The 26,804-nt window shown below is 40.3% G+C and overlaps 1 protein-coding gene across 9 annotated transcripts in view; it reads left to right on the top strand.

The window, feature by feature from the left end:
• Positions 1-26,804, top strand: part of ATRX (ATRX chromatin remodeler) — a 310,126-nt gene that overhangs the window by 233,032 nt on the left and 50,290 nt on the right. For all 9 annotated transcript variants that reach the window (XM_036306108.1, XM_036306107.1, XM_036306101.1 and 6 more), the window contains one exon: positions 1,844-1,952. In XM_036306108.1, coding sequence (XP_036162001.1) covers positions 1,844-1,952 — 109 coding nt within the window. The remainder of the gene's footprint in view (positions 1-1,843; positions 1,953-26,804) is intronic.

Genomic DNA, 26,804 nt, shown 5'->3' with positions numbered 1-26,804 from the left:
ACTAGGTTCAAGGTGTATTATAGAAAATCATGTTATAGAGAGGGGTCAGACACATATATGTGCCATAATGGAGATAGATATAATTAGCTATGGAATCTTGGGTGATAATATTAAGTACCCAGTAAATTTAATTACTATGTGACAGGTACTGTTTGAAGAGGTCTTTTTTATATTAATTCATTTACTAAGCAGTAATACTATGCAATAGGTACACTTGTTATCTCCCATTTTTAAAGATAAAAAACTGAGGCACAACGAGTTTAATTACTTTGCCTTAAGTGAAAATGCTAGTAAATGATGAAACTGTGATTTAAACTCAGGACATCTGACTCCAAAGTGTATATATTTTATTGCTAACCTATACTGACTATATCACAGTTTTTATTTATTGTATTCACAAAAGTGATGGTAAAGTTGTTCATTTGTGATATGGAAAGGTGAGTATCTTGAAATACTTATTAAAATATATATGCTGTTCAGTTATGATTAGCATATTTACTTTAATAATTATCCTGTTGAAGTGAACAGTTAATGCAATGTGACTTCCGTCTCTTACATTGCTATCCAACTCAAATTCTTCTTTTCTTCGATGTGTATGCCTTTTTTTTTTTTTTTTCCAGTTGAGAGATAATAGCCCTGGCCGGTTTGACTCAGTGGATAGAGCATCGGCCTGCGGACCAAAGGGTCCCAGGTTCAATTCCCCAAAGGGTCCCGGGTGCGATTTTCCAAAGGGTCCTGGGTTCAATTCCAGTCAAGGGCACGTACCTCTGTTGCAGGCTCCTCCCTGTCTTGGTCCCTGGTCAGGGTGCATGCAGGAGGCAACCATCAATGTGTTTCTTTCACATCGATATTTCTTTCTGTCTTTCCCTTTCTCTTTCACTATCTCTAAAAATCAATGGAAAAATATCCTTGGGTGAGGATTAAGAAAAAAGGTATAAACTTAAATAAACAAATTGACTTTCTTAACCATTACTGAATTTTTATTAAGGAAATTCTAGGTTATTAATATAGGTGAAGATATAAGAAAAAAACAAAAAAGATAAAGGTAAGTAATAAACATGTCAATATATAAATCTTCATGTTGCCAACTTGTTTTTATGTTAAGACTCTAGGATATGATGTCAATTTTTCTCGAAGGTGAAATAGTGTTATGTTGAAAGTTAAAGAATTGGAATGGAAATTATGTATGTCATAAGCATTTAATCCCTTGGTAATTTAGTATCAATGTAAGTACTGGGTAAAATTTCACCTCACTGTACAAAAGGCAATGTGTCTGACCACTGTTTAACTTACAAAGTTGCAATCCTTACACACACACACACACACACACAATTGTCATAAAATAGGAACATATGCCGATATTTGTTGCTAGGCTATAGAATAATTTTGGCAAATAACAGGCATTCAGTAAATATTTGTTCAGTGAATGAGTAATTGTATTATATGCCTCTGTTTTTTATCTTATCAGTATCAACTTGTTAATAAGAAGGGAAAACTTGGATTTTTACAGATTCAATAAAAAACAAGCTTCATGGGCATAATGCAACTTAACATTTTCTTTTGACAGTTTTAAAGGATTCTAATCAAGACAATGTGTTAAGAAATTCACATGTAGATGATATACTTTTTAAAGTATCTTTGTTATTCAATATCTCGTAGAAGGAAATGTGTGGTGAATTTATTTGTAATACAGTGAATTACCCCTTGATTAAAAAATGTGTTTTGCTATGCAAATAGAATACAGATAACCAGCTTTTAAACATTCAGCAAGGAAGAAAATATGTTATTACTAGAAGAACAGTATATATCAAATCTCTTTCTTTCTTTCTTGTTAAATTTTCAGGTGAAGGGAAGTGGCTCCGAAATATTGACTATTATCGTTTAGATGGTTCTACTACTGCACAATCAAGGAAAAAATGGGCTGAAGAATTTAATGACGAAACTAATGTGAGGTAGAAAACCTTTTCCGTTTTTGTAGAGTTATTAAAAGTCATTTAAATCTATATACAGTAAAATTCACTCTTTTTAGTGTATACTTCTACAATTTTTGACAATTGCAAGATATAGTCAAGATATAAAATGGTCTCATCAACCCCTCAAAAAATTCATTCATGGAATCATGCAATTTGTAGCCTTTTGAATATCACTTCTTTCACAAAGCACATGCATTTGAGATTCATCCATATTGTTATATGTGTCCATAGTTTGTTCCTTTTTATTGGGTAATATTTCATTGTATGGATGTATCATAATTTATTTGTACTTGAGAGACATTTAAGTTGTTTCTAGGTTTTGAAATTAAAATTGAAGTTGCTCTAAGTATTCATGTATAAGTTTTTGTGTGATCCATAGATAATTACCCAGTGAAATAAAAATCCAGGAGTGCAGTTCCAGGGTGGTATGGTAAGTTTCGGTTTAGCTTTGTAAGAAACAGGCAGTTTTCAAAGTAGTTGTCCAATTTTTCATTTTTACCAGCAATATAAGAGTGTTCCAGGTGCTCTGCATCCTTGTTAACACTTGGTATTACCGTCTTTTTAAGAAAATTATTTTATGCACTCTACTGGTTATGTATCTCATGTTACTTTAATTTGCATTTCCCTAATGATAATTGATGTTGGACATCTTTTCATGTGCTTATTAGCCATTTTTTATCATCTTTGGTTACAAGCATGTTACAGGATTTTAAAGTTAACAAAGTGTTCCTGATCTCTTTATTTATTATAGAAGTTTGAGTCATGACTCTTGAGCAATGTGGGAGTTAGGATCACTGAACCCTCTCCACATTTGAAAATCCACATATAACTTTTGATTCTCCCAAAACTTAGCTACTAATAGCCTACTGTTGGCCGGAAGTCTTACTGATAACACAAAAAGTCAACTGGCACATATTTTGTATATGATATGTATTATATACCGTGTTCTTATAATAAAGTAAGCTAGAAGAAAGAAAATGCTAATAAGAAAATCTTAAGGAAGCAAAAATACACGTAAAAATTCACATATAAGTGGACCTTCACAGTTCAAACCCATGTTTTTCAGAGATTAGCTGGACTTTAAGCCACTGTAGATATCAGGTGTGCTGTATATGTGTTGTTGGTGTTGCTTCTAACTTAGCAATTAACAGACTTGAACTTAATTTGGAAGAAAAAAATATACATATACACATATATATAAATATATGCACACACACACACGTGTGTGTGAAAGCGTAGCCTTTAAGAAAAAGATGAAGAGATGGAGTTAGTTTAATGAGAAGGTGGCTGAGGAATGCCTTCGTAAATGTGTTAAATTATGAAAGATATATTGTGTATTATATTGTGTATGTAAAACTTATGTTACTTCTAGCACAGTCCTGAACTATACCTAGGGGTAAGGCTAGAGAAATTATAGTTGTGCCATAGGAAGGTATTTAAAATTTATAGAGTCTGGGAGAGCTTACAGAGGATGGTTTGAGTATAGCAAAGTTTTAAAGCATATGTTTAAACTAGTGGCCCGGTGCACAAAATGTGTGCACAGGGTGGGGGGGGGGCTGTCCCTCAGCCTGGCCTGCTCCCTCTCCAATCTGGGACCCCTTGGGGGATGTCCAAATGCCAGTTTAGGCCTGATCCCACAGGTATCCAGCCTAAACTGGCAGTCGGACATCCCTCTTGCAATCCGGGACTGCTGGCTCCTAACTGCTCACCTGCCTGCCTGCCTGATCACCCCTAACCACTCTGCCTGTTGGCCTGATCACCCCTGCCTGCCCCTGCCGGACTGATTGCCCCCAACTCCCCCCGCCCCCCCCCCCATACTGCTCGCCCCCAACTGCCCCGCCCCCACCGGTCTGCTCGCCCCCCAACTGCCCCCCCCCCCCGCCAGCCTGCTTGCCCCCAACTGCCCCCCCCTTCTGGCCTGCTTGCCCTCAACTGCCCCCCTTTGCTGACCTGCTCACCCCCAACTGCCCCTCCCGCCGGCCTGATCGCCCCCAAGTGCCCCCCTCTGCCGCCTGCTTGCCCCCAACTGCCCTCCCTTGCTGGCCTGATCACCCCTAACCACCTCTGCCTTGGCCCCACCACCATGGCTTTGTCTGGAAGGATTTCTGGAAGGTCTCCTGGTCTAATTAGCATATTTCCCTTTTATTAGTGTAGATACCTTTAAATCATAAATACACATATTTTGTTGTCCATGTTTTTAAAAATTATTTGTGTGAAGAAGTAATTTTATTAGCTGAGTTGTTTAGTAACCTAATCTAATTTGTCAAACTTGCCCTAGCCAGTTTGGCTCAGTGGATAGAGTGTTGGACTGCAGACTGAAGGGACCCTGGGTTTGATTTGGGTCAGGATTGCAGGCTCCTCCCCAGTTCCGGCCCTAGTCAGGGCACATACAGGAGGCAACCAATCAATGTATTTCTCTCACATCGATATTTCTGTCTTTCCCTCTCTCTTCCACTCTCTCTAAAAAGCAATGGAAAATATCATTGGATGAGGATTAAAAAATAATAGTAGTAATTTTTCAAACTTAATCTAAACCTTTGACTTGATCAGTTTCCCAAATTTATAAATATTATAGTAGCATATAATTTCTGTTATAACATTTCGTATTTTATGATGGGTAGGGAACAAATGTGGATGCTGAGCTATCAGCTTGGCTTACTTACTAGCAAATTAACCCCCGCTTCCAACATATGCCAAAAAGGGTCTCTGATTAAAATTAATTTTATATACATAGTAGGGGCCCAATGCACGAATTCATGCACCTTGACCTAAGCCCTAGGCCCTGAAGATTTTCTGAGTTATCTTGTAAAAATTTTATAATTTTATATTTTATATTTGTTTGAGGTGTATTTGCATTAATATTTTTAAGATGCAAGATTTAGCTTGTTCATTTTTCTGTTTTTTCCTTTTTTTAAAAATGTGGATATCCAATTGCTCTATGACCATTTCTTGAAAACGTTTTCTTTCCTCCGCCAAATTGCTTTTTTTTTTTAAAAAAAATCCTCACCTGAGGATATTTTTCCATTGATTTTTAGAGAGAGTGGAAGAGAGAGGAAAGACTAAAAGAAATATTGATGTGAGAGAAATACATTGATTGGTTGTCTCCTGCACGTGCTCAATCAGGATCCTGGCCAGGGAGGAGCCTGCAACCTAGGTAACATGCCCTTGACCAGAATCAAACCCAGACCCTTCAGTCTGCAGGCCGACTCTCTATCCACTGAGCCAAACTGACCAGGGTAGTTTCATTCTTTATATCTGGTCTGTATGCTGTTTGTTTCCTTTTCTAGCTTTATTGCACTGGGTAGACCTCAGTAGTATGTTGAATAGCAGTGATGAGAGTAGAGATCTTTGCCTTCTACTTGATCTTAAGAGAAGACTATTCAGTGTTGATTAACTAGAATGTTAGCTGTAGATTTATTGTAGATACTTTTTATCAAGCTGAGGAAGTTACCTCTATTCCCTTTTTATTATGAATAGGTGCTAAATTTTGTCAGATCACTTTTGTCTCGTTTAATATCATCTATTTTCTTTTGTTAGCTTGTTCTCATGGTATACTACATAGACTGATTTTTAAATATTAAACTTGCCTTAGATCTCTGGCATAAACCCCACATAGTTATGATAAATAGTTCTTTTTATGTAATACTGGGCTGTATTTGCTAATGTTTTGTTGAAAGATATTTATGAGATACTGGTTTGTAATCATTTGTTTTTGTACAGCCTTTGCCTGATTTTAATATCAGCACAGCGTTGACCTCATACTGTTTTCTGAAGGAAGAGATGTCTAGAATTTGTGTTAATTAATCTTAAATTTTTGGTAGAACTTGCCAGTGAGATTAGAGATTTAATTTTGGGAAAATTTCTAAATTACTAATTGGATTTTCTTAATAATTATAGGAATATTCAAATTATCTATTTCATATTGAATGAGTTGTGGTAGTTTATTATGCTTTTTGAATAATTAGTTCATTTCACCTAAATTACAGATTTATGTATAGAATTATCCACAGCATTCCCTTTTTGTCCTTTTGATGTTTGCAGGGTCTATGATAATAGCCTGTCTCATTCATGGTATTGCTAATTTGTGTATTCTCTTTTGTTAATCTTGCTAGAGATTTGTCAATTTTATTGATCTTTTCAACGAAGCAGCTTTTGTTTTATTGATTTTTCTCTTTTTAGTTTCATCTCACTTTGACTTTATTTTCTACTCTCTTGAGATGGAATCTTAGATTACTAATTTCTAAAAATATATCTTTATTGTTGAAAGTATTTCAGATGTCTCCCACTCCCTCTTCCCCACTCCTGTCCGTGCCCCAGGCCTTCACCACACTATTGTCTGTGTCCATGGGTTATGCCAATATGCATATAATTTCTTCGGTTATTCTCTTCTCTGCCTCTTAGCCCCCGACTTCCCTCTGACTTTCATCAGTCTGTTGCATGCTTCCATGACTGGTTCCGTTTTGTTTATCAGTTTAGTTTGTTCGTTAGATTCCACATATAAGTGAGATGATGTGATACTTACCTTTCTCTGACTGACTTATTTCACTTAGCATAATATTCTCCAGATTCTTCCATGCTGTTCCAAAGGGTAAAGATCCTACTTTTTTACAGCTCCACTGTTTAACTGTGCCACTGATTTTTTTATCCATTCATCTGCTGTTGGGCACGTGGACTGTTTCCAGAATTTAGTTATTGTAAATAATGCTGCAATGAATATAGGGGTGCATATATTCTTTCTGATTAGTGTTTTAGGCTTCTTAGGATATATTCCTAGAAGTGGGATCACTAGGTCAAATTCAGTTCTAATTTTAATTTTTTAAAAATTTTATTCTTGAAAGTATTACCCCTCCATTGCCCCCCTCCACTCCACTCCTGATCCCCCAGGCCTTTCCACACTGTTGTTTTTCCATGGCTTTGAATATATGCATATAAGTTCTTGGTTTAATCTCTTCCCATCCCCCAGACCCCTTCTGAAATACATCAGTCTGTTGCATGTTTCAATGTCTCTGGATCTGTTTTGTTCATCAGTTTATTTTAATCACTAGATTCCACATTTAAGTGAGATCATGTGACACTTGTCTTTCTCTGACTGGCTTATTCACTTAGCATAATACTCTCCAGGTCCCTCCATGGTGTCTCAAAGGATGTGATCCTTCTTTTTTACAGCCACATAGTATCCCATTGTCTGAATGTACCACAGCGTGTTAATCCACTCAGGCTTTTTAGGGTATATTCCTAGCTGTGGGATCACTGGGTCAAATGGTAGTTCCATTTTTAATTTTTGTAGGAATCGCCACACTGTTTCCATAGTGGTTATACCAGTCTGCATTCCCACAAGCAGTGTACTAGGGTTCCCTTTTCTCCACATCCTCACCAGTGCATGTTGTTTGTTGATTTATTGATGGCAGCCATTCTGACAGCTGTGAGGTGGTACTTCATTATCATTTTAATTTGCATCTCTCTGATGATTAGTGACATTGAGCATTTTTTCATATGTCTCTTGACCATTTGTATGGCTTCTTTGGAGAAGTCTATTTAGGTCCTCTACCCATTTTTGATTGGATTGTTTGTCTTCCTTTTGTTCAGTTTATTTTGGAAATAAACCCCTTATCAGATGTATCATGGCAAATATGTCCCTTTTCATTTTGTTGATGCTTTCTTTTGCTGTGCGGAAACTTTTTAGTTTGATGTCCCATTTGTTTATTTTTTTCCTTTGTTTCTCTTGCCTTAGGCGATGTACCAGTGAAAATTCTGCTACATGAGATGTCTGATATTTTGCTACCTATGTTGTCTTCTAGTATTTTTATGGTTTAAGAAATTATATTTATTTATTTTATTCATTTTGAATTTATTCTTGTGTACGGTGGAAGTTGGTGGTCTATTTTATTTTTTTGCATGCACCTGTCCAATATTCCCAACACCATTTATTGAAGAGACTGTCTTTACTCCAGTCTATGCTCTTGCCTCCTTAATCAATTATTAATTGAGCGGAATGGCATGGGTAGATTTCTAGGTTCTCTGTTCTGTTCCATTGATTTGTATGACTTTTCTTGTGCCAGTACCAGGCTGTTTTGATTACAGTGGCTTTATAGTATAACTTGATATCTGATATTGTGTTCCCTCCAACTTTGTTCTTCTTTCTCAAGAGTGCTGTGGCTATTTAGGGTCTTCTTTGGTTCCATATGAATTTTAGGATTAGTTCTAGATCTGTGAAATATGCAGATTGTTATTTAATAGGGATTGCATTGAATCTGTAAATTGCTTTGGGTAATATGGTTATTTTAATGATGTTGATTCTACCAACCGATGAACACAGTATAATCTTCCACTTGTTTATATCTTCCTCTATCTCTTTTTTCAATGTTTTGTAGTTTCCTGATCATACGTCTTTTATCTCCTTTATTACATTTATTCCTAAGTATCTTAATTTTTTTGTTGCAATGGTAGATGGGATTGTTTTTTAGTTTCTATTTTGTGAGCTAATTATTAGTGCATAAAAATGCCATCAATCTCTGGGTCTTAATTTTGTATCCTGCTACATTGCCAAATTCATTTATTAAATCCAAAGTTTTTGGTAGAGTGTTTTGGGTTTTCTGCACATATATCATCTGTGAATAATGATAATTTTCCTTGCTTCCTATTTTCCAGATTGGATGCATTTCTTTTCCTTCTTGCCTGATTGCTATGGCTAGGACTTCCAGTACTATCCTATATAATAAAGAGGGAATATGCAAATTGACTCTGTCACTCTGCCACAAAGATGGCGGAGCCCACAGTGGAGGCGGGGTTTCCGTAACACAAGATGGCTGCACCCACAGCGGAGGCTGAGTTCCTGTAACGAGCCTTAACGAGCAATCAGCAGGGACCTGAGGCTGCCTGCCCCAAGCCCCCATGGGGCTTGACAGGGGACCTCAGGCTGGGCCCCTGCCTTGGTGCCAGGCCAGGGGAACTCTGGCCACGCCCCCCCCACTCTGGCGCCAGGCCAGGGGACCTCAGGCTGTGCCTCCCACATGGCAGGGCTTGACGGGGGCCCTCAGATCATGCCCCCCGCCCCGGCACTGGGCTGGGGGACCTGAGGCTGCGGCCCCCACCCCAGTGTTGGGCCAGGGGACCTCAGGCTGCTCCCCTCGCCCCAGGCTGGGGGACCTCAGGCCATGCCCCTTGGCTAACGGGGCTTGATGGGGGACCTGAGGCTGTGCCCCCCACCAGGCAGGGAATTTTGGGGAACCTCAAGGTGCACCCCCTGCCCGGCAGGGCTTGATAAGGGTGAGACTGGCTGGGTCTGGATCTAGCCCAATGGGGGGAAGGCCGGGTCTGGGTCTCATGTGATTTTGAGGCACATGTGGGTGTGCAGGGACTTGACTCTGGGCCCCGTGATGCGCCCCAGACTCTGACGGGAGGAAGATTTTCATATACATTTTATTAATTTTCTTTCATCTCTGACACTTCCATTATAGAAAAATGGCAAATAGCAATATTAAAATATTCCCTCTAATTAATCCCCTTTTAATGTGCACGAATTTTGTGCACCGGGCCACTAGTGTTTAATAAGAGCAGTGAAAGTGGACATCGCTTTCTTGTTCCTGTTCATAGGGGAAATGGTTTTAGTTTTTACCCATTGAGTATGATGTTCGCTGTAGGTTTGTCATATATGGCCTTTATTATGTTTCTCCCTCTAGTCCCACTTTGCGGAGATTTTTTATCAAAAAGGGGTGTTGGGTTTTGTTAAATACTTTTTCTGTATCTATTGATATGATCATGTGATTTTTGTCTTCTAATTTGTTTATGTGATATATCACATTTATTGATTTGTGAATATTGTACAGCCTTGCATCCCTAGAATAAATCTTATTTGGTTATGGTGTATGATCTTTTTAATATATTGCTGGATCTGATTTTCTAATATTTTGTTAAGGATTTTGGCATGTAAGTTCATCAGGAATCTTGACCTGTAATTCTCTTTCTTTGTAGTGCCTTTATTTGATTTTGGAATTAGGGTAATGCTGGCCTCATAAAAAGAGATTGAAAGTAGTCCTTCCTCTGAGATTTTTTGGAATAGTTTGAGGAGGATAGGTGTTAATTCTTCTTTGAATGTTTCCTAATACTCTCCTGTGAAGCCATCGGGACCTCGCATTTTATTTGCTGGGAGACTTTTTATTAGTGCTTCAATTTCATCAGTTGTTATTGACCTAGTCAGATTTTCTGATGATTTGTTATTCAGTTTTGGAAGATTATATTATTACTAGTGGCCTGGTGCACGAAATTCGTGCATGGGGGGAGGTGTGTCCCTCAGCCCGGCCTACACCCTCTCCAATCTGGGACCCCTCGAAGGATGTCCTACTGCTGATTTACAGGGGTCAGGCCTAAACCGGCAGGCAGACATCCCTCTCGCAATCTGGGACTGCTGGCTCCTAAACAATCGCCTGCCTGCCTGATTGCCCCTAACCACTCTGCCTGTCGGACTGCTTGCCCCCAAATGCCCCCCCTGCCAGCATGATCATCCCCAACTGCCCCCCCTGCCAGTGTGCTCACCCCCAACTGCCCCCCACTCCCGCAAGGCTGCTCGCCCCCCTGCTGGCCAGCTCACTCCCAACTCCCCCCCTTCCCCGCAGCCCTAATCACCCCCAATTTACCCCCGCTGATGGCCTGTTTGCCCCTAACTGGCCCCCCTTGCTGGTCTGCTCACCCCCAACTCCCCCCCTTCTGGCCTGCTCACTCCAAACTGCCCCCCCCCACAGTCCTGATCACCCCCATCTGACCCCCACTGATGTTCCTCTTGGCCTCTAACCGCCTCTACCTCAGCCCCACCACCATGGCTTTGTCCAGAATAATGTCCAGAAGTTCTCCTGCAAGGTCTTCCAGTCTAATTAGCATATTACCCTTTTATTAGTATAGAGGCCTGGTGCATGGGTGGGGGCCAGCTGGTTTGCCCTGAAGGGTGTCCCGGATCAGGGTGGGGGGTTCCCTTGGGGTGTGGGGTGGCCTGGGTGAGGGGCCTATGGTGGTTTGAAGCCAGCCACATCCCATGGGGTGAGGGTACCCTGTGGGGGGCATGGCCAGCCTGGGTGAGGGGCTGAGGGCTGTTTTCAGGCCGGGTATACCCCCTTCAGGGTGGGGGTCCCCACTGGGGTGCCTGACCAGCCTGGGTAAGGGGCTGATGGCTGTTTTCAGGCCAGCCACGACCCCTGGCGACCCAAGCTCCCAGCCTCTTTTTTTTTTCCTGTTTTGTTTTCCTAGCGCCTCTTTGAACGGAGGCCAGGGCAGGCTGGAAGCAGGTATCGGGGATTTATTTATCTTCTATAATTGAAACTTTGTAGCCTTGAGCAGAGCCCAGGGCTGGCCAGGCAGATGGGAAGCTTGACTTTCTCCATCACTAGGGGCAACCCAAGCCTCCTGCTCACTCCAGCTCCGTGGCTGCCACCATCTTAGTTGGGTTAATTTGCATACTCGCTCCTGATTGGCTGGTGGGCGTGGCTTGTGGGTGTGGCAGAGTGGTGGAGTGACAGTTAATTTGCATGTTTCTCTTTTATTAGTGTAGATAATGAACTATAAGAATAAAACATTAATAAAACAGATCAACTTACATTTGCATAACATACCTAGAGATAATTTTTTAAAAAATAAATCTTTATTGTTCAGATTATTACAGTTGTTCCTCTTTTTTACCCCCATAGCTCTCCTTCCCCTGGTTCCCACTCAACCCCATGCCCTTACCCCCTCCATTGTCCTCATCCCTAGGTGTAAGATTTTTGTCCAATCTCTTCCCACACCTCCTTCCCCCCAAGAATTGTCATTCCACTCCCTTTCTATGCCCCTTATTCTATTATATTCACCAGTTTATTCTGTTCATCAGATTTCTTTTTATTGATTTTTTACAGAGAGGAAGGGAGAGAGATAGAGAGTCAGAAACATCGATGAGAGAGAAACATCGATCAGCTGCCTTTTGCACATCCCCCACTGGGGAAGCACCCGCAACCCAAGTACATGCCCTTGACCGGAATCGAACCCAGGACCCTTCAGTCCACAGGCCGACGCTCTATCCACTGAGCCAAACCAGTTTCGGCTGTTCATCAGATTTTTTATTCATTTGATTTTTAGATTCACTTGTTGATGTGTTTTTGTTGTCACTTTGTTGTTCATAATTTTTATTTTTACCTTTTTCTTCTTCCTCTTCTTAAGGAATACCCGTCAGCAGTTCATATAATACTGGTTTGGTGGTGATGAACTCCTTTAGCTTTTTCTTGTCTCTGAAGCTCTTTATCTGACCTTCAATTCTAAATGTTAGCTTTGCTGGGTAGAGTAATCTTGGTTGTAGGTTCTTGGCATTCATCACTTTGAATATTTCTTGCCACTCCCTTCTGGCCTGCATAGCTTCTGTTGAGAAATCAAGTCGTATGGGTACTCCCTTGTAGGTTATCTGTTTTTCTCTTGCTGCTTTTAATATTATCTCTTTGTTTTTTGCCCTTGGCATTTTAATTATGATGTATCTTGGTGTGGTCCTCTTTGGATTCCTTTTGTTTGGGGTTCTCTGTGCTTCCTGGACTTGTAAGTCTATTTCTTTCACCACGTAGGGGAAGTTTTCTTTCATTTCTTCAAATAGGTTTTCAGTATCTTGCTCTCTCTCTTCTTCTGGCACCCCCATAATTCAGGTGTTGGTTCACTTGAAGTTGTCCCAGAGGCTCCTTACAGTATCTTCATATTTTTGGATACTTTTTTCTTTTTGCTTTTCCTGTTGGGTATTTTTTGCTTCTTCGTATTTCAAATCTTTGACTTGATTCTCGGGATCCTCTAGTCTGCTGTTGGATCTCTGTACATTATTCTTTATTTCAGTCAGTGTATGCTTAATTTCTGATTGGTCCGTTTTCATATCCTTGAGGGTCTCAATATATTTCTCAGAGGTTTCTTGAAGATTCTTGAGTAACCTTATAACCGTGGTTTTGAACTCTATATCCAGAAGTTTGCTTTCCTCCATTTCTTTCATTTGTGACATGTTTCTTTGTCTACACATTTTGGCTGCTTCCCTGTGTTGATAGAGTGGCCTTCTGTGGTAGGTGCCCTAGAGGGCCCAGTGGCTCAGCCTCCCCCGTTACCTGAGGTGGACACTCTTGGTGCACCCCTTTGTGGGCTGTGTGCACAGTCTTGTTGTAGTTAAGCCTTGATTGTAGTTGGTATCACTGGGAGGAGTTGACCTGCAGGCCAATTGGCTGTGAAGACTAGCTCTGTCTACAATGGGAGAACTGCTGTGATGGAGACACCCTTCTGGGGCAGGACTTGCTTCAGTGGGGCTTTGGTTCTCACTGAATCTGCCCCTTGAGTGTGTTGCTTATGGATGTGAAGAGCTGTAATCTGTATGGTCTCACACTGACCACTGGGTACACTGGCTCTTGGATTTCCAAGGAGGTGCAAAGTCAGCTGATGCTTGAGACCACCCAGCAGGAGCTACAGAGAGATCTGCAGATTCCTCCTGTTTATTGGGGGCCTGAAAATGCCCAGATGAGGCCCAGCTATGGAGCAATATAGGCTGCTTTTGCAGGGTCTTAGGCCTTTGGGAAGCTTTGGAGTTCTCTGACCCAGCTGTAGTTTCTTAGGTTTTAGGTTGCAAAATGACAGGCCATTCATATGCAAAAGCCGCTGCGTACAGCTTGGGTGGGGTGGCATCTCAGGGAATCACCTTGGCGGAGCAAACAGCAATGGCTGCCAGTCAGCCCTTTCCCAGAGAGGTCCCCAGGTCTCTGTGTCCCGTGGCACTGTGAAGGAACAATGCAGCACCTCTGAAAGAAAGCCGCCCTCGCATTCTGTCCAGATGCCAGACAGTCCAGTTTCTCCTCTTATGAGTCTGGGTCCCCAAAGTCTCACCCAGAACTGGAGTTAAGAGCAATCGGGAGCTTGTATCTCCTTCCCGATTGAAAAAAATAACAGTGCACCCAGTTGCCAGCCTGTTTTGCACACGCCTCCGTACCTCTGCACCTCCATACCTCCTACTGACTCAACGCGCTTTTTCCTTTGCTTCTAGTTGTATAACTTCCACTCAATCAGCTTTCCTGTGATTCTGGATGATATTTGTTTTGTCTTTTAGTTGGAGTTTTGATGTGGTTGTGAGAGGTGGCAAGTACAGGTGCTTACCTATGCCGCAATCTTGGTTGTCTCCTAGTGATAAATTTAATCTATAAGGTTAAAAATCATTACTTGGAATAATATAACACAGTAACGTAGACAATTGAAGAAGGTACAAAGAAATGGAAGCATGTATCCTGCTCATGGATCGGAAAAGTTAACATTGTTAAAATATCCATACTACCCAAAGCAGTCTATAGATTCCAGGAAATCCCTCTAAAAACAACAATGTCATTTTTCACAGGAGTAGAACAAATAATCCTAACATTTGGAACCACAAAAGACCCTGAATAGCCACGGCAATCTTGAGAAATAAGAACAAAGTTGTAGGTATTTCGTGTCTTGATATCAAACTATACTCTAAGAGTATAGTAATCAAAACTGCATGGCAATGGCATAAAACACACATAGATCAATGGCACAGAATTGAGAGCCCAAAAATAAACCCATGCCTATGTGGTTGATTTATATATGACAAAGGAAGTAAGAACATACAATGAGGCAAAGGCTGTCTATTCAATAATTAGTGTTGGGAAAGTTGAAAAAGATATATTTTAAAAAATGAAACTAGACCACTTTCTTGCACTATGTACAAAAACAAACTCAAAATGGATTAAAGACAAATGTAAAATCCACTACTATTAAACTCCTAGAAGAAAAAATATGCAGTAAAATCTCTTACATTTCTCTCAGCAATATATTTTTTCTGATGTAGTTCATTGGGTAAGGGAAACAAAAAAAAAAAATGGGACTATATCAAACTAAAAAGTTTTAGACAGCTATGGAAACCATCATCAAAACAAAATATCAGCCTAATGAGAGTATATATTTTTCAATGTTATATTTATAAGGGGTTAATATTCAAAATTTATAAACTCATTCAACTCAAAACCAAAAAATAAGCAATCCAGTTAAAAAAATGGGCAGGGTACCTGAATAGACATCTCTCCAAAGAAGACATACATATTGCCAATAGATGTGAAAAAATGCTCAATATCACTAATCATCAGAGAAATGCCAATTCAAAGCACAATGAGATACCATCTCACATCCGTCAGGATGGCTATCATTAAATTAACAAATAAGTGCTGACAAGGATGTGGAATAAAGGGAGTCCTTGTGCACTATTGGTGGCAATGCAGATTGGTGCAGCCACTATGGGAAATAGTATGGTGGCTCCTCAAAATAATAAAAATAAAAGTATCTTATGATCTAGCTATTTCGCTTTTTTGTATATATCCAAATAAATTTAAAATACTAATTCATAAAGATATATGCACCCCTATGATCATTGCTGTGTTATTTACAATATCCAAGATATAAAAACAAATCAAGTGCCCATCAGTAGATGACTGGATAAAGAAGTGGTACAGCCGAAACCGGTTTGGCTCAGTGGATAGAGCGTCGGCTTGCGGACTGAGGGGTCCCAGGTTCGATTCCGGTCAGGGGCATGTACCTGGGTTGCGGGCACATCCCCAGAAGGAGATGTGCAGGAGGCAGCTGATCGATGTTTCTCTCTCATCGATGTTTCTAACTCTCTATCTCTCTCCCTTCCTCTCTGTAAAATATCAATAAAATATATTTAAAAAAAAAAAAAAAAGAAGTGGTACATATTTACTATGGACTATTACTCAGGCATAAAAAAGCAATGATATTTTACTATTTGCTACATAGATAGCCTTAGAGGGTATTATGCTAAGTGAAATAAGTCAGAGACAAATATATGATTTCACTTCTGTGTGGAATCTAAAGAACAAAAGAAAGAAACATATAAAACAAACAGTCATAGATGCAGAAAACCAATTTAAGCCTGGCTGGTATGGCTCAGTGGTTGAGTGTCGACCTATGAACCAGGAATCGCAGTTTGATTCCTGGTCATGGCACATGTTGGGGTTTCAGGCTCCATCCCTGGTGGGGGCTGTGCAGAAGGCAGCTGATCAATGATTCTCTCTCGTCACTGATGTTTTTATCTCTCTCTCCCCCTCCATTCCTCTCTGAAATCAACAGAAATGGTGGTTGTTTTTGTGGTTTTTTTTTAAAGAAAACCAATTTAATGTTGCCAGATGGAGGGGGGATTGAGAGGCTGGGAGGGGGGATTGAGAGGCTGGGTGAAAAAGAGGAAGGGATTAAGAAGTGAAAACTGGTATTACACAGTACTCATGGGTATGTAAAGTATATCATAGGGAATATAGTCAATAATATTGTAATATTGTATGTGATGTCAAGTAAAGTACTAGAATTATTAGGAGGGCCACTTCGCAAATTATACAATTGCCTAACCACTATGCTGTATGGCTAAAACTAATATAATATTGAATGCCAATTGTAATTGAAAAATAAAATAAAAACAAATGGTATTGAAACAATTGGTTATTAACAAGCTGAAAATGAACCTTGACCCTAAGCCTCACCCTAAAATGAAGTGCAAATGGATCATAAATGTAAATGTAAAACATTATACCTGTTAAGAAAATTGAAGAAAACCTCAGGAAGTAAGGTTAGGCAAATTGTTTTTAATCATGGAACCAAAGGCTTGTAAGTCATTAAAGAATCCTATATAATAAAAGAGAAACATGCACATTAACCTTCACTCCACCACTCCGACACTCAGCTATACCCACCAGCCAGTCAGAGCGACTGTTGCAAATTAATCCAACAAAGATGGCGGTTAATTTGCATACGCAGGTGTGGAGCAAAGACTGAAGACAACTGAAGATGGTGGCTGTCATGGAACTGGAGCGAGCAGGAGGCTTGGGTTGCTCCTGGTGACGGAGGAAGCCAAGCTTACCGCCGGCCTTGGACTCTGCTTCAAGAGTGGCTGGGGGCCTGGGTCACAGGGGGAGAAGTCAAGCCTTGCTGCTGCAGCTGGACCAAAGGCCTGGGTCCCGGATGCCAGGGGAAAACCGGTGCCGGCAGCCAGCGGAAGGAAGGTACTTTTGCGAGAATCTTCGTGCAACGGGCCACTAGTAAACCAATAATTGGACAACCAAAATTATAAACTTGTCTGTAAGAAGAGGAAAAGACAAGCCACATACTTGGAGAAAATATTTGCAAGTAGCTTATCTAACAAAGGACTCATGAAAATTCTCTAAATGTAATAGTAAAAAATATCATTGTTCCGTTTGAAAAGGCCAAGGACTTAAACTGACGATTCACTGAAGAGGATCTATGCATGGCAAATAACCATGTGAAAAAATATTTAGTATCACCAGGCAATAGGGAAATAGAAATTAACAACAAGGAGATACTGCTTTATATCTATTTGAATAATTGAAATGTAAAATAGTGACAATACCAAATGCTGGCAAGGATGCAGAGAAAATGGGTATCTTTTTCAGTGCTAATGAGAATGTGAAATGGCACAACCAATCTCCTGTAAACAATTTAATAGTTTTTTTAAAAGAACAATTAAATATTTGTTTATCATGCAACCCTGCAAACACACTCTTAAATATTTATGTCAGAGAATTGAAAACTTGTTTCACATAGAAACTAATCATAGGTATTCATAGAATCTTTATTTGTGATTGCCAAAAACTGGAAACAAACCAGATAACCTTTAATATGTGAATAGATAAATAAATGATAGTATATCTGTATAATGTAATACTCTCAGCAATAAAAAGGAATGACCTATTGATATTGATCCAGTCAACAGTTTGGATGAGTCTGATGGGCTTTATGCTGAAAGAAAAATGCCAATCTTCAGAGGTTACATACTGTATGATTCCATTCATGTGGCCTTGATGTACAAAATTATTTTTTTTTGTTTTATTTTTTTTTATTATTTTTTTTAATTGCTTAAAGTATTACAAAGGGTATTACATATGTGTCCATTCTATCCCCCCGCCCTAGACAGTCCCCTAGCCTCCCCTACCCCCCAATGTCTTATGTCCACTGGTTATGCTTATATGCATGCATACAAGTCCTTTAGTTGATCTCTTACCCCCCTACCTTCTGCCCCGCAACCCTCCCCGGCCTTCCTGCTGCAGTTTGACAATCTGTTTGAGGCAGCTCTGCCTCTGTATCTATTATTGTTCAAAAGTTTATAATGGTCTCTATTATCCATGAATGAGTGAGATCATGTGGTATTTTTCCTTCATTGACTGGCTTATTTCACTTAGCATAATGCTCTCCAGTTCCATCCATGACGTGGCAAATGGTAAGAGTTCCTTCCTTTTTAGAGCAGCATAGTATTCCATCGTGTAGATGTACCACAGTTTTCTAATCCATTCATCTACTGATGGGCACTTAGGCTGTTTCCAGATCTTAGCTATGGTGAATTGTGCTGCTATGAACATAGGGGTGCATATATCCTTTCTGATTGGTGTTTCTGGTTTCTTGGGATATATTCCTAGAAGTGGGATCACAGGGTCAAATGGGAGTTCCATTTTCAGTTTTTTAAGGAAACTCCATACTGTCTTCCATAGTGGCTGCACCAGTCTGCATTCCCACCAGCAGTGCACAAGTGTTCCTTTTTCTCCACATCCTCTCCAGCACTTGTCGTTTGTTGATTTGTTGATGATAGCCAGTCTGACAGGTGTGAGATGGTACCTCATTGTTGTTTTGATTTGCATCTCTCGGATGATTAGTGACTTTGAGCATGTTTTCATATGTCTCTTGGCTTTCTGAATGTCCTCCTTTGAAAGGTGTCTATTTAGGTCCTTTGCCCATTTTTTGATTGGATTGTTTATCTTCCTTTTGTTAAGTTGTATGAGTTCCCTATAAATTTTGGAGATTAGGCCCTTATCAGATATGACATTGGCAAATATGTTTTCCCACACAGTGGGTTTTCTCGTTGTTTTGTTGATGGTTTCTTTTGCTGTGCAGAAGCTTTTTATTTTGATGTAGTCCCATTTGTTCATTTTCTCTTTCGTTTCAAGTGCCCTAGGAGCTGTATCAGTGAAGAAATTGCTTCGGCATATGTCTGAGATTTTGTTGCCTTTGTATTCTTCTAGAATTTTTATGGTTTCCTGTCGTACATTTAAGTCCTTTATCCATTTTGAGTTTATTTTTGTGTATGGTGTAAGTTGGTGGTCTAGTTTCATTTTATTGCATATATCTGTCCAATTTTCCCAACACCATTTATTGAAGAGACTATCTTGGCTCCATTGTATGTTCTTGCCTCCTTTGTCAAATATTAATTGAGCATATTGGTTCGGGCCGATTTCTGGGCTCTCTATTCTATTCCATTGATCTATATGCCTATTCTTGTGCCAGTACCAGGCAGTTTTGAGAACAGTGGCTTTGTAATACATCTTGATATCTGGTATTGAGATCCCACCTACTTTGGTCTTTTTCAGGATTGCTGCAGCTATTCGGGGTCTTTTTTTATTCCAGATGAATTTTTGGAGAGTTCGTTCTAGATCTCTGAAGTATGCCGTTGGTATTTTAATGGGAAGTGCGTTGAATTTATAGATTGCTTTGGGTAGTATGGACATTTTAATGATGTTGATTCTACCAATCCATGAACACGGTATGTTCTTCCATTTGTTTATGTCTTCCTCTATATCTTTTTTCAACGTCCTGTAGTTTTCTGAGTAGAGGTCTTTTACCTCTTTAGTTAAGTTTATTCCTAGGTAGCTTAATTTTTTTGGTGTGATGGTAAACGGGATTGTTTTTATAATCTCTCTTTCTGAAAGTTCACAATTGGTGTATAGAAATGCCTCGGATTTCTTGGGGTTAATTTTGTATCCTGCTACATTGCCAAATTCATGTATTAAGTCCAGTAGCTTTTTGATGGAGTCTCTAGGGTTTTGTATGTATAATATCATGTCGTCTGCAAATAAGGACAGTTTTACTTCCTCTTTTCCAATTTGGATGCCTTTTATTTCTTCTTCTTGCCGAATTGCAATGGCTAACACTTCCAGTACTATGTTGAACAGGAGTGGTGAGAGGGGGCATCCCTGTCTTGTTCCTGTTCTTAGGGGAAATGGTGTTAGTTTTTGTCCATTGAGTATGATGTTGGCTGTGGGCCTGTCATATATGGCCTTTATTATGTTGAGGTATGATCCTTCTACTCCCACCTTGCTGAGAGCTTTTATCAAAAATGGGTGTTGTATTTTGTCAAATGCTTTTTCTGCATCAATTGATATGACCATGTGGTTTTTTTCTTTCAATTTGTTTATGTGATGTATCACGTTTATTGATTTGCGGATATTGTACCATCCTTGCATCCCTGGGATAAATCCTACTTGGTCATGGTGTATGATCTTTCTGATGTACTGCTGGATCCGATTTGCTAAGATTTTGTTGAGGATTTTGGCATCTATGTTCATGAGGGATATTGGCCTGTAATTCTCTTTCATTGTGTTGTCTTTACCTGGTTTTGGTATTAGGGTGATGCTGGCTTCATAGAATGAGCTTGGAAGTGTTCCTTCCTCTTGAATTTTTTGTAGTAGTCTGAGGAGGATAGGTTTTAGTTCTTCCTTGAATGTTTGGTAAAACTCCCCTGTGAAGCCGTCTGGTCCTGGGCTTTTGTTTGCTGGAAGCTTTTTGATGACTGCTTCAATTTCTTTCATAGTTATTGGCCTGTTGAGATTTTTAGATTCTTCCTGATTGAGTTTTGGAATGTTGTATTTTTCTAGGAATTTGTCCATTTCCTCCAGGTTGTCTAGTTTGTTGGAGTAGAGCTGTCCATAGTATTTTTTAACAATCATTTGTATTTCTGTGGGGTCTGTTGTTATTTCGCCTCTATCGTTTCTGATTTTGTTTATTTGGGTCCTCTCTCTTTGCTTCTTGGTGAGTCTGGCTAGAGGTTTGTCAATCTTGTTTATCCTTTCAAAGAACCAGCTCTTGGTTTCATTGATTTTCTGTATTGTTTTTTTGGTCTCTATGTCATTTATTTCTGCTCTAATCTTTATTATCTCCTTCCTTCTGCTCACTCTGGGGTTTTCTTGTTGCTCTCTTTCTAATTCTTTGAGTTGTAGAGTTAGATGATTTACTACCATTTTTTCTTGTTTGTTGAGATAGGCCTGTAGAGCTATAAACTTCCCTCTCAGGACTGCTTTCATTGTGTCTCATAGGTTTTGGATTGTTGTGTTTTCATTGTCATTAGTTTCCAGGATGTTTCGAATTTCTTCTTTGATTTCATTGGTAACCCAATCAATATTTAATAGCATGCTATTCAGCTTCCAGGTGTTTGAGTATTTTGGGTTGTTTTTATTGTAGTTTATTTCTAATATTATGCCATCGTGGTCTGCGAAGACGCTTTTTATGATTTCAATTTTCTTGAATTTGGGGATACTTTGCTTGTGACCCAATATATGGTCTATTTTTGAATATGTCCCATGAGCACTTGAGAAGAACGTATATTCCCTGGCTTTGGGGTGAAGTGTTCTGAAGATGTCTATTAAGTCCATCTGATCTAGTGAGTCATTTAGGATTGCTGTATCTTTGCTGATTGTTTGTCTATAGGACTTATCCAGTGCTGTTAGTGGTGTATTAAAGTCCCCTACTATGATTGTATTGTTGTCGATCTCTCCTTTGGTATCTTCCAGGAGTTTTTTTTATGAATTTGGGTGCTCCTGCATTGGGTGCATATATGTTTACCAGGGTTATATCTTCTTGTTGTATTGATCCCTTTAGTATTATGAAGTGGCCTTCCTTATCTCTTGTTATGGCCTTCACTTTGAGGTCTATTTTGTCCGATATAAGTATTGCTACCCCAGCTTTCTTTTCCTTTCCATTTGCCTGAAAGATATTTTTCCATCCTTTCACTTTCAGTCTGTGTGAGTCCCTTCTAATGAGGTGGGTTTCTTGTAGACAGCAGATGTATGGGTCATGTTTTTTTATCCATTCAGCCACTCGATGTCTTTTGTTTGGAGCATTTAGTCCGTGTACGTTTAAAGTTATTATTGAAAGGTACTTGTTTGTAGGCATTTCTTTTTTTGTGTGGCTGTTTTCTTTCTGAGCTTTTTATTTCTTATTTTTATACCAGTCCCTTTAGCATTCCTTGCATTGCTGGCTTGGTGGTGATAAACTCCCTTAGCCTTTTTTTGTCTGTGAAGCTTCTTATTTCCCCTTCAAGTTTGAATGATAGCCTTGCTGGATAGAGTATTCTTGGATTTAGTCCTTTGCTTTGCATCACTTTGTAAATTTCCATCCATTCTTTTCTGGCCTGATGTGTTTCTGTTGAGAAATCATTTGACAATCTAATGGGAGATCCCTTGTATGTAACTTTCCGTCTCTCTCTTGCAGCCTGTAAGATTCTCTCTTTGTCCTGAACATTTGCCATGGTAATTATGATGTGTCTTGGTGTGGGTCTTTTTGGGTTCAACTTGTTTGGGACTCTCTGGGCTTGTGTGACTTTTTTCTTCCCCACCTCAGGGAAGTTTTCTGATATTATTTCTTCTAATAGGTTTTCTAATCCTTGTTCATCCTTCTGTTGTTCTGGTACCCCTATTATTCGTATGTTGTTTCGTTTCATATTGTCCCAAAGCTCCCTTAGGCTCTCCTCCTGTCTTTTCATTTTTTTCTCCAATTGCAGTACGTTTTCGGTGTGTTTTGCTTCCTTGTCTTCTAAATCACTAATTCGGTCCTCCGCTTCTCCTAGTCTACTGTTGATACTTTCAATGGAGTTTTTCATTGCAGCTATATCACTCTTCATTTCTTCTTGGGTCTTACTTAAGTTGTTGATTTTTTCATCTGTTTCTTCTAGCTTCTTGCAGAGGTTGTCGATTTTTTCCTGCATCCGGTTTATGCACTCTAGGACCCTTATTCTGAATTCTTTTTCTGTCATGTTGCATGCCTCTGTATTACTTAGCTGCTTTTCTGGAGAGTCCTCCTTCTCTTTTCTTTGGGGGTTTCTTTGTCTACCCATGTTTGATCTCACTGACATATCTAGACGTTGAGTCGTTCAGTGGCTGCTCCCTTGGTGGCAGTGACTCCTTGGTCTGTGGTTGCTCTTCGGGCGGTTGCGGTAGCAGCTGCTCTTCAGTTGGCAGCAGCTCCTCTGGTGGGTGCTGTTCACAGCTGTGGTGGCTCTTCTGGCTGGTGGGGCAAGGTTTCACGTACAGCTGCTGTTCCTCAGCAGAGGGTGTGGTGCTCAGGAGGTTGCTGTTGCTTGGATCTGCTGCGTTGATTTAAAGGCACAAAATACAACACAACAAGGCACCACGTACCAGGCACTATACACAAATATATTCACGATATGAATAACCCCAAATAAAGGTGACCACCTGAATTAAGAGAATTAGGGGATAAGGAAGAAGGAAGAGAAAAAGAGAAAAGAGAAAAAAGAAAAAATTAGGGCCCAAAAAAAGGAGTGCAAAAATGAAATTGGGAAAAAGGAGGGGGGAAAATAAAAGAGAGAAAAGAAAAGAAAAGAAAAAAAAAAGAGCGAAAAGAGAGAATGAAGTGGAAGAGGGGAAGAGACTTTTTTATATGAGGAGAATACTCCTATAGAACAGCCATTAATCCCAACAAATTCCAGCAACAGCTCCCTGGAGATGAATGCAAACTAGAAACAACCAATAATATAACGATGAAAATAGAATGGAGAACACTAATCCCAAAATAAAATAAAGAGAAAATAAAATGGCACTTTAAAAAAAAAATGGTAAAATGGTAGCAGTAATAATACTGGTTAAAAATAAGAAGGTAGTAATTAAAAAGGTAAAATCAGGTGATGGAAAAAAGAAGAAGAAAAAAAAAAGAAAAAAAAAGCAGAAGAAAAGAAGAAAAAAAGAAAAAAAAATTGGTTTCTTAGTTAAAAGGTGAAAAAAGAAAAAAAAATATTGCAGTAGTGAAGGTCCTTCGGTTCTTCTATTCTTCAGTGTGGCTCGCCTTAGACCTGCCAGGTATTCAGGAGAGTGTTGAGTTTCCCTGCGATACACTGTTCCTCTGTGTTGTAACCAGAGTCCTTATTTTAAACCACAGTCCTTATTTTAAAGCAAGCCGCATTTGTTTCCCAGACTGCCTTATTTTGTGTTTAGCAAAGAGTCAGTTTGTGGGTCAGCCTCTGGGTGGCAGTGTTCTGGGGTTGGCCTCTGAGGCTATAGGGCCTCTCTGTCCAGTGGAAGTTCACTGCCCAGAGCTGGCTGCGTAAGAGTTACCAGTGCTGTGTTGTTGCTGGGATTGAAAATCCCTCTATAGGCCAGACCCTGTTAACTCCCAGGGACTGATCAGGTTATTTTAATCCTTGAACTCCTACAGGGTGGAATCTGGGTGTGGCTGTGCTCCTTGCCTGGGGGCTGGGGGGAGGAGTCTCACTCTCCGGAGAGAATGGCTGCCTCAGCCCTGGGCTCAGGGGTGTCTCAGCACTCAATTCGCTGCCACCTCTCCCTGCCCCCCTTCTCTCCTCAGTCTCTCCCCAGATTCCACTCCTCCGCACACTCTCCCTCTCTTCAGCACAGGTGAGTGTCTGTATCCGAAATGTCCCATGAACAGGGTTCAGTGAAAACAAACAAACAAACGCCAGCCGCGGAAACGGGGAAGGCTTGGTTTCTGTAAGCTTCTTCTCTTACCGGGACTGCATGGTCTGGTCAGCTCTTCAGGCTGCCCCCTTTAGGCTCAGTCCTCCGTGATCACAGAACCCAGCTCTCAATTCCCCTGGCGGCGCCAGGAATCCCACGGTTCTCCTTTCCCCTGTTAGGGGCTGTGCCTGTCCCAAGGGACGCGGCTGTCTGCCACGCGGTCTCCCTCCGACTCTCTGGGCTCAGAGGTCTGGCGAACTTTCCTGCCCAAATCCCTGGTTTTTTTTTACCTTTCCAGGGGAGTTCTGCTCTTCCCGGCTGCAAACCGTCTCGCCAGCTGAGGAATTTCGCCAATTCGGGGTGGATGTTACTAGTTTCAGCTGCTCACTCCATTTGCTCAGGGACATGACCTGTACAAAATTATATGATAGAGAATAGATCAGGGGTTGTCAGGTATTAGGGTTAAGGGTAGGTTATACATACTAAGGGTAACACAAAGGAGGTTGTGTGTGTGTGTGTGTGTGTGTGTGTGTGTGTGTGTGTGTGTGTGTGTGGTGATGGAACAATTCTGTATCCTGCTTGTGGTCATGGTTACATGGTTCTGCATACATGGTAAAGTTTCTCAGAACTGTACACCAAACAAAAAAGTACATATAAAAACTTGTGAAAGTTAAATCAGCTCTGTTCCTGAGTTCATAGTATTATACCAATGTCAATTTCCTGGTTTTCACAGTGTACTATAGTTATGTAAATTATTACCTTTGGGGAAAGCTGTATCAAGGGTACTCGGGAACTGTCTGTATTCATGTTGCACATTCGTGTGACCCTTAAACTGTTTTCTAAACGTTATAATAAAAACAATACTATTAATTGTCAAGGATCTGGAACAACTGGAACTCTCATACAGTGCTGGTGGGAATGTAAATTGGAATAAGCAGTTTGAAGAACTATTTGTTCAGCTTGGACAGAACCATACACATACCCTATGACCCAACAATTCTACTTTTAAGTATATGCCTAACAAAACACATGTTTTTACCAATCCTATATAATAAAAGGGTAATATGCAAATTGACCCTAATAGCAGAATGACTGGGAATGACTGGTCACTATGACATATGCTGACCATCAGGAGGCAGACGCTCAATGCAGGAGCTGCCCCCTGGTGGTCAGTGTGCTCCCACAGGGGGAGCTCTGCTCAGCCATAAGCCAGGCTGATGGCTGCCAGTACAGCAGTGGTGGTGGGAGCCTCTCCCGCCTCCTCAGCAGCGCTAAGGATGTCCGACTGCAGCTTAGCCCCGCTCCCCGCTGGCAAGTGGACATCCCCCGAGGGCTCCCGGGCTGCCAGCAGGATGTCTGACTGCCAGCTTAGGCCCAATCCCCGGGGAGCGGGCTTAAGCCAGTAGGTGGTCATCTCCTGACGGGTCCCAGACTGCGAGAGGGCACAGGCTGGGCTGAGGGACCCCTGAGTGCACAAATTTTTGTGCACCGGGCCTCTAGTAGACCTATAAAGCAGCACTATTCAAACAATGGTTCATATTTTCATTGTTTTTGTTTTTAGTGTATACTTTTTTTCATGTATACTTTAATACTGATGTTTAGTATTTTTTTAATCTGAAAATATCCTGGTTAATTTATCTCAGTGTAGACTTACATATCCCAGCCTGAATAATATTGAAGGTTAAGTAGTTGTAAAATAATTCTTAATAACAGTTCAGTCACTTGTCTGTGGTTCTTTTTGCTTTTTGTTTTTTTCCTTTTGGAGGCAAAATTAAGCAATTTTGCTTCCCACTTGTATACTTTGACTTTTTTAAAAAATCTATTGGGGCGACATTGGTCAACATGAATATACAGGTTTCAGGTGTGGGTTTCTGTTACAAGATCTGTATATTGCACCATATGCCCACCATGCAAAGTCAAATCTCCATATATTAGGACCCCCTACATCCCCCACCTCTTTCCCTCTGGCAGCCACCACACTGCTGTTTGTGTTCATGAGTTTCAGTGTTATATCCCACATATGAGTGAAATAATATACTTCTTATTCTGACTTATTTCACTTAGCAAAATGTTTTCAAAGGTCCATCCATGTTGTTGCACATGGCGCTATTTCATCCTGTCTTATGGCTGAGTAGTATTCCATTGTGTATATGTACCACATCTTCTTTATCTAGTCCTCTGTTGCAGGACACTGGCTATTTCCACGTCTTGGCCACCATGAATAATGCTGCAGTGAACATAGGGGTGCATATATTTTTGTGAATACATGAGGTTTTGGGGTATATACCCAGGAGAGGAATTG

The sequence above is a fragment of the Myotis myotis genome, unplaced genomic scaffold (genome assembly GCF_014108235.1).
Source record: "Myotis myotis isolate mMyoMyo1 unplaced genomic scaffold, mMyoMyo1.p scaffold_m19_p_4, whole genome shotgun sequence".
Taxonomy (NCBI): domain Eukaryota; kingdom Metazoa; phylum Chordata; class Mammalia; order Chiroptera; family Vespertilionidae; genus Myotis; species Myotis myotis.
The sequence above is the reverse complement of the archived record's forward strand: the minus strand, read 5'-3'. Positions and strand labels throughout refer to the sequence as shown.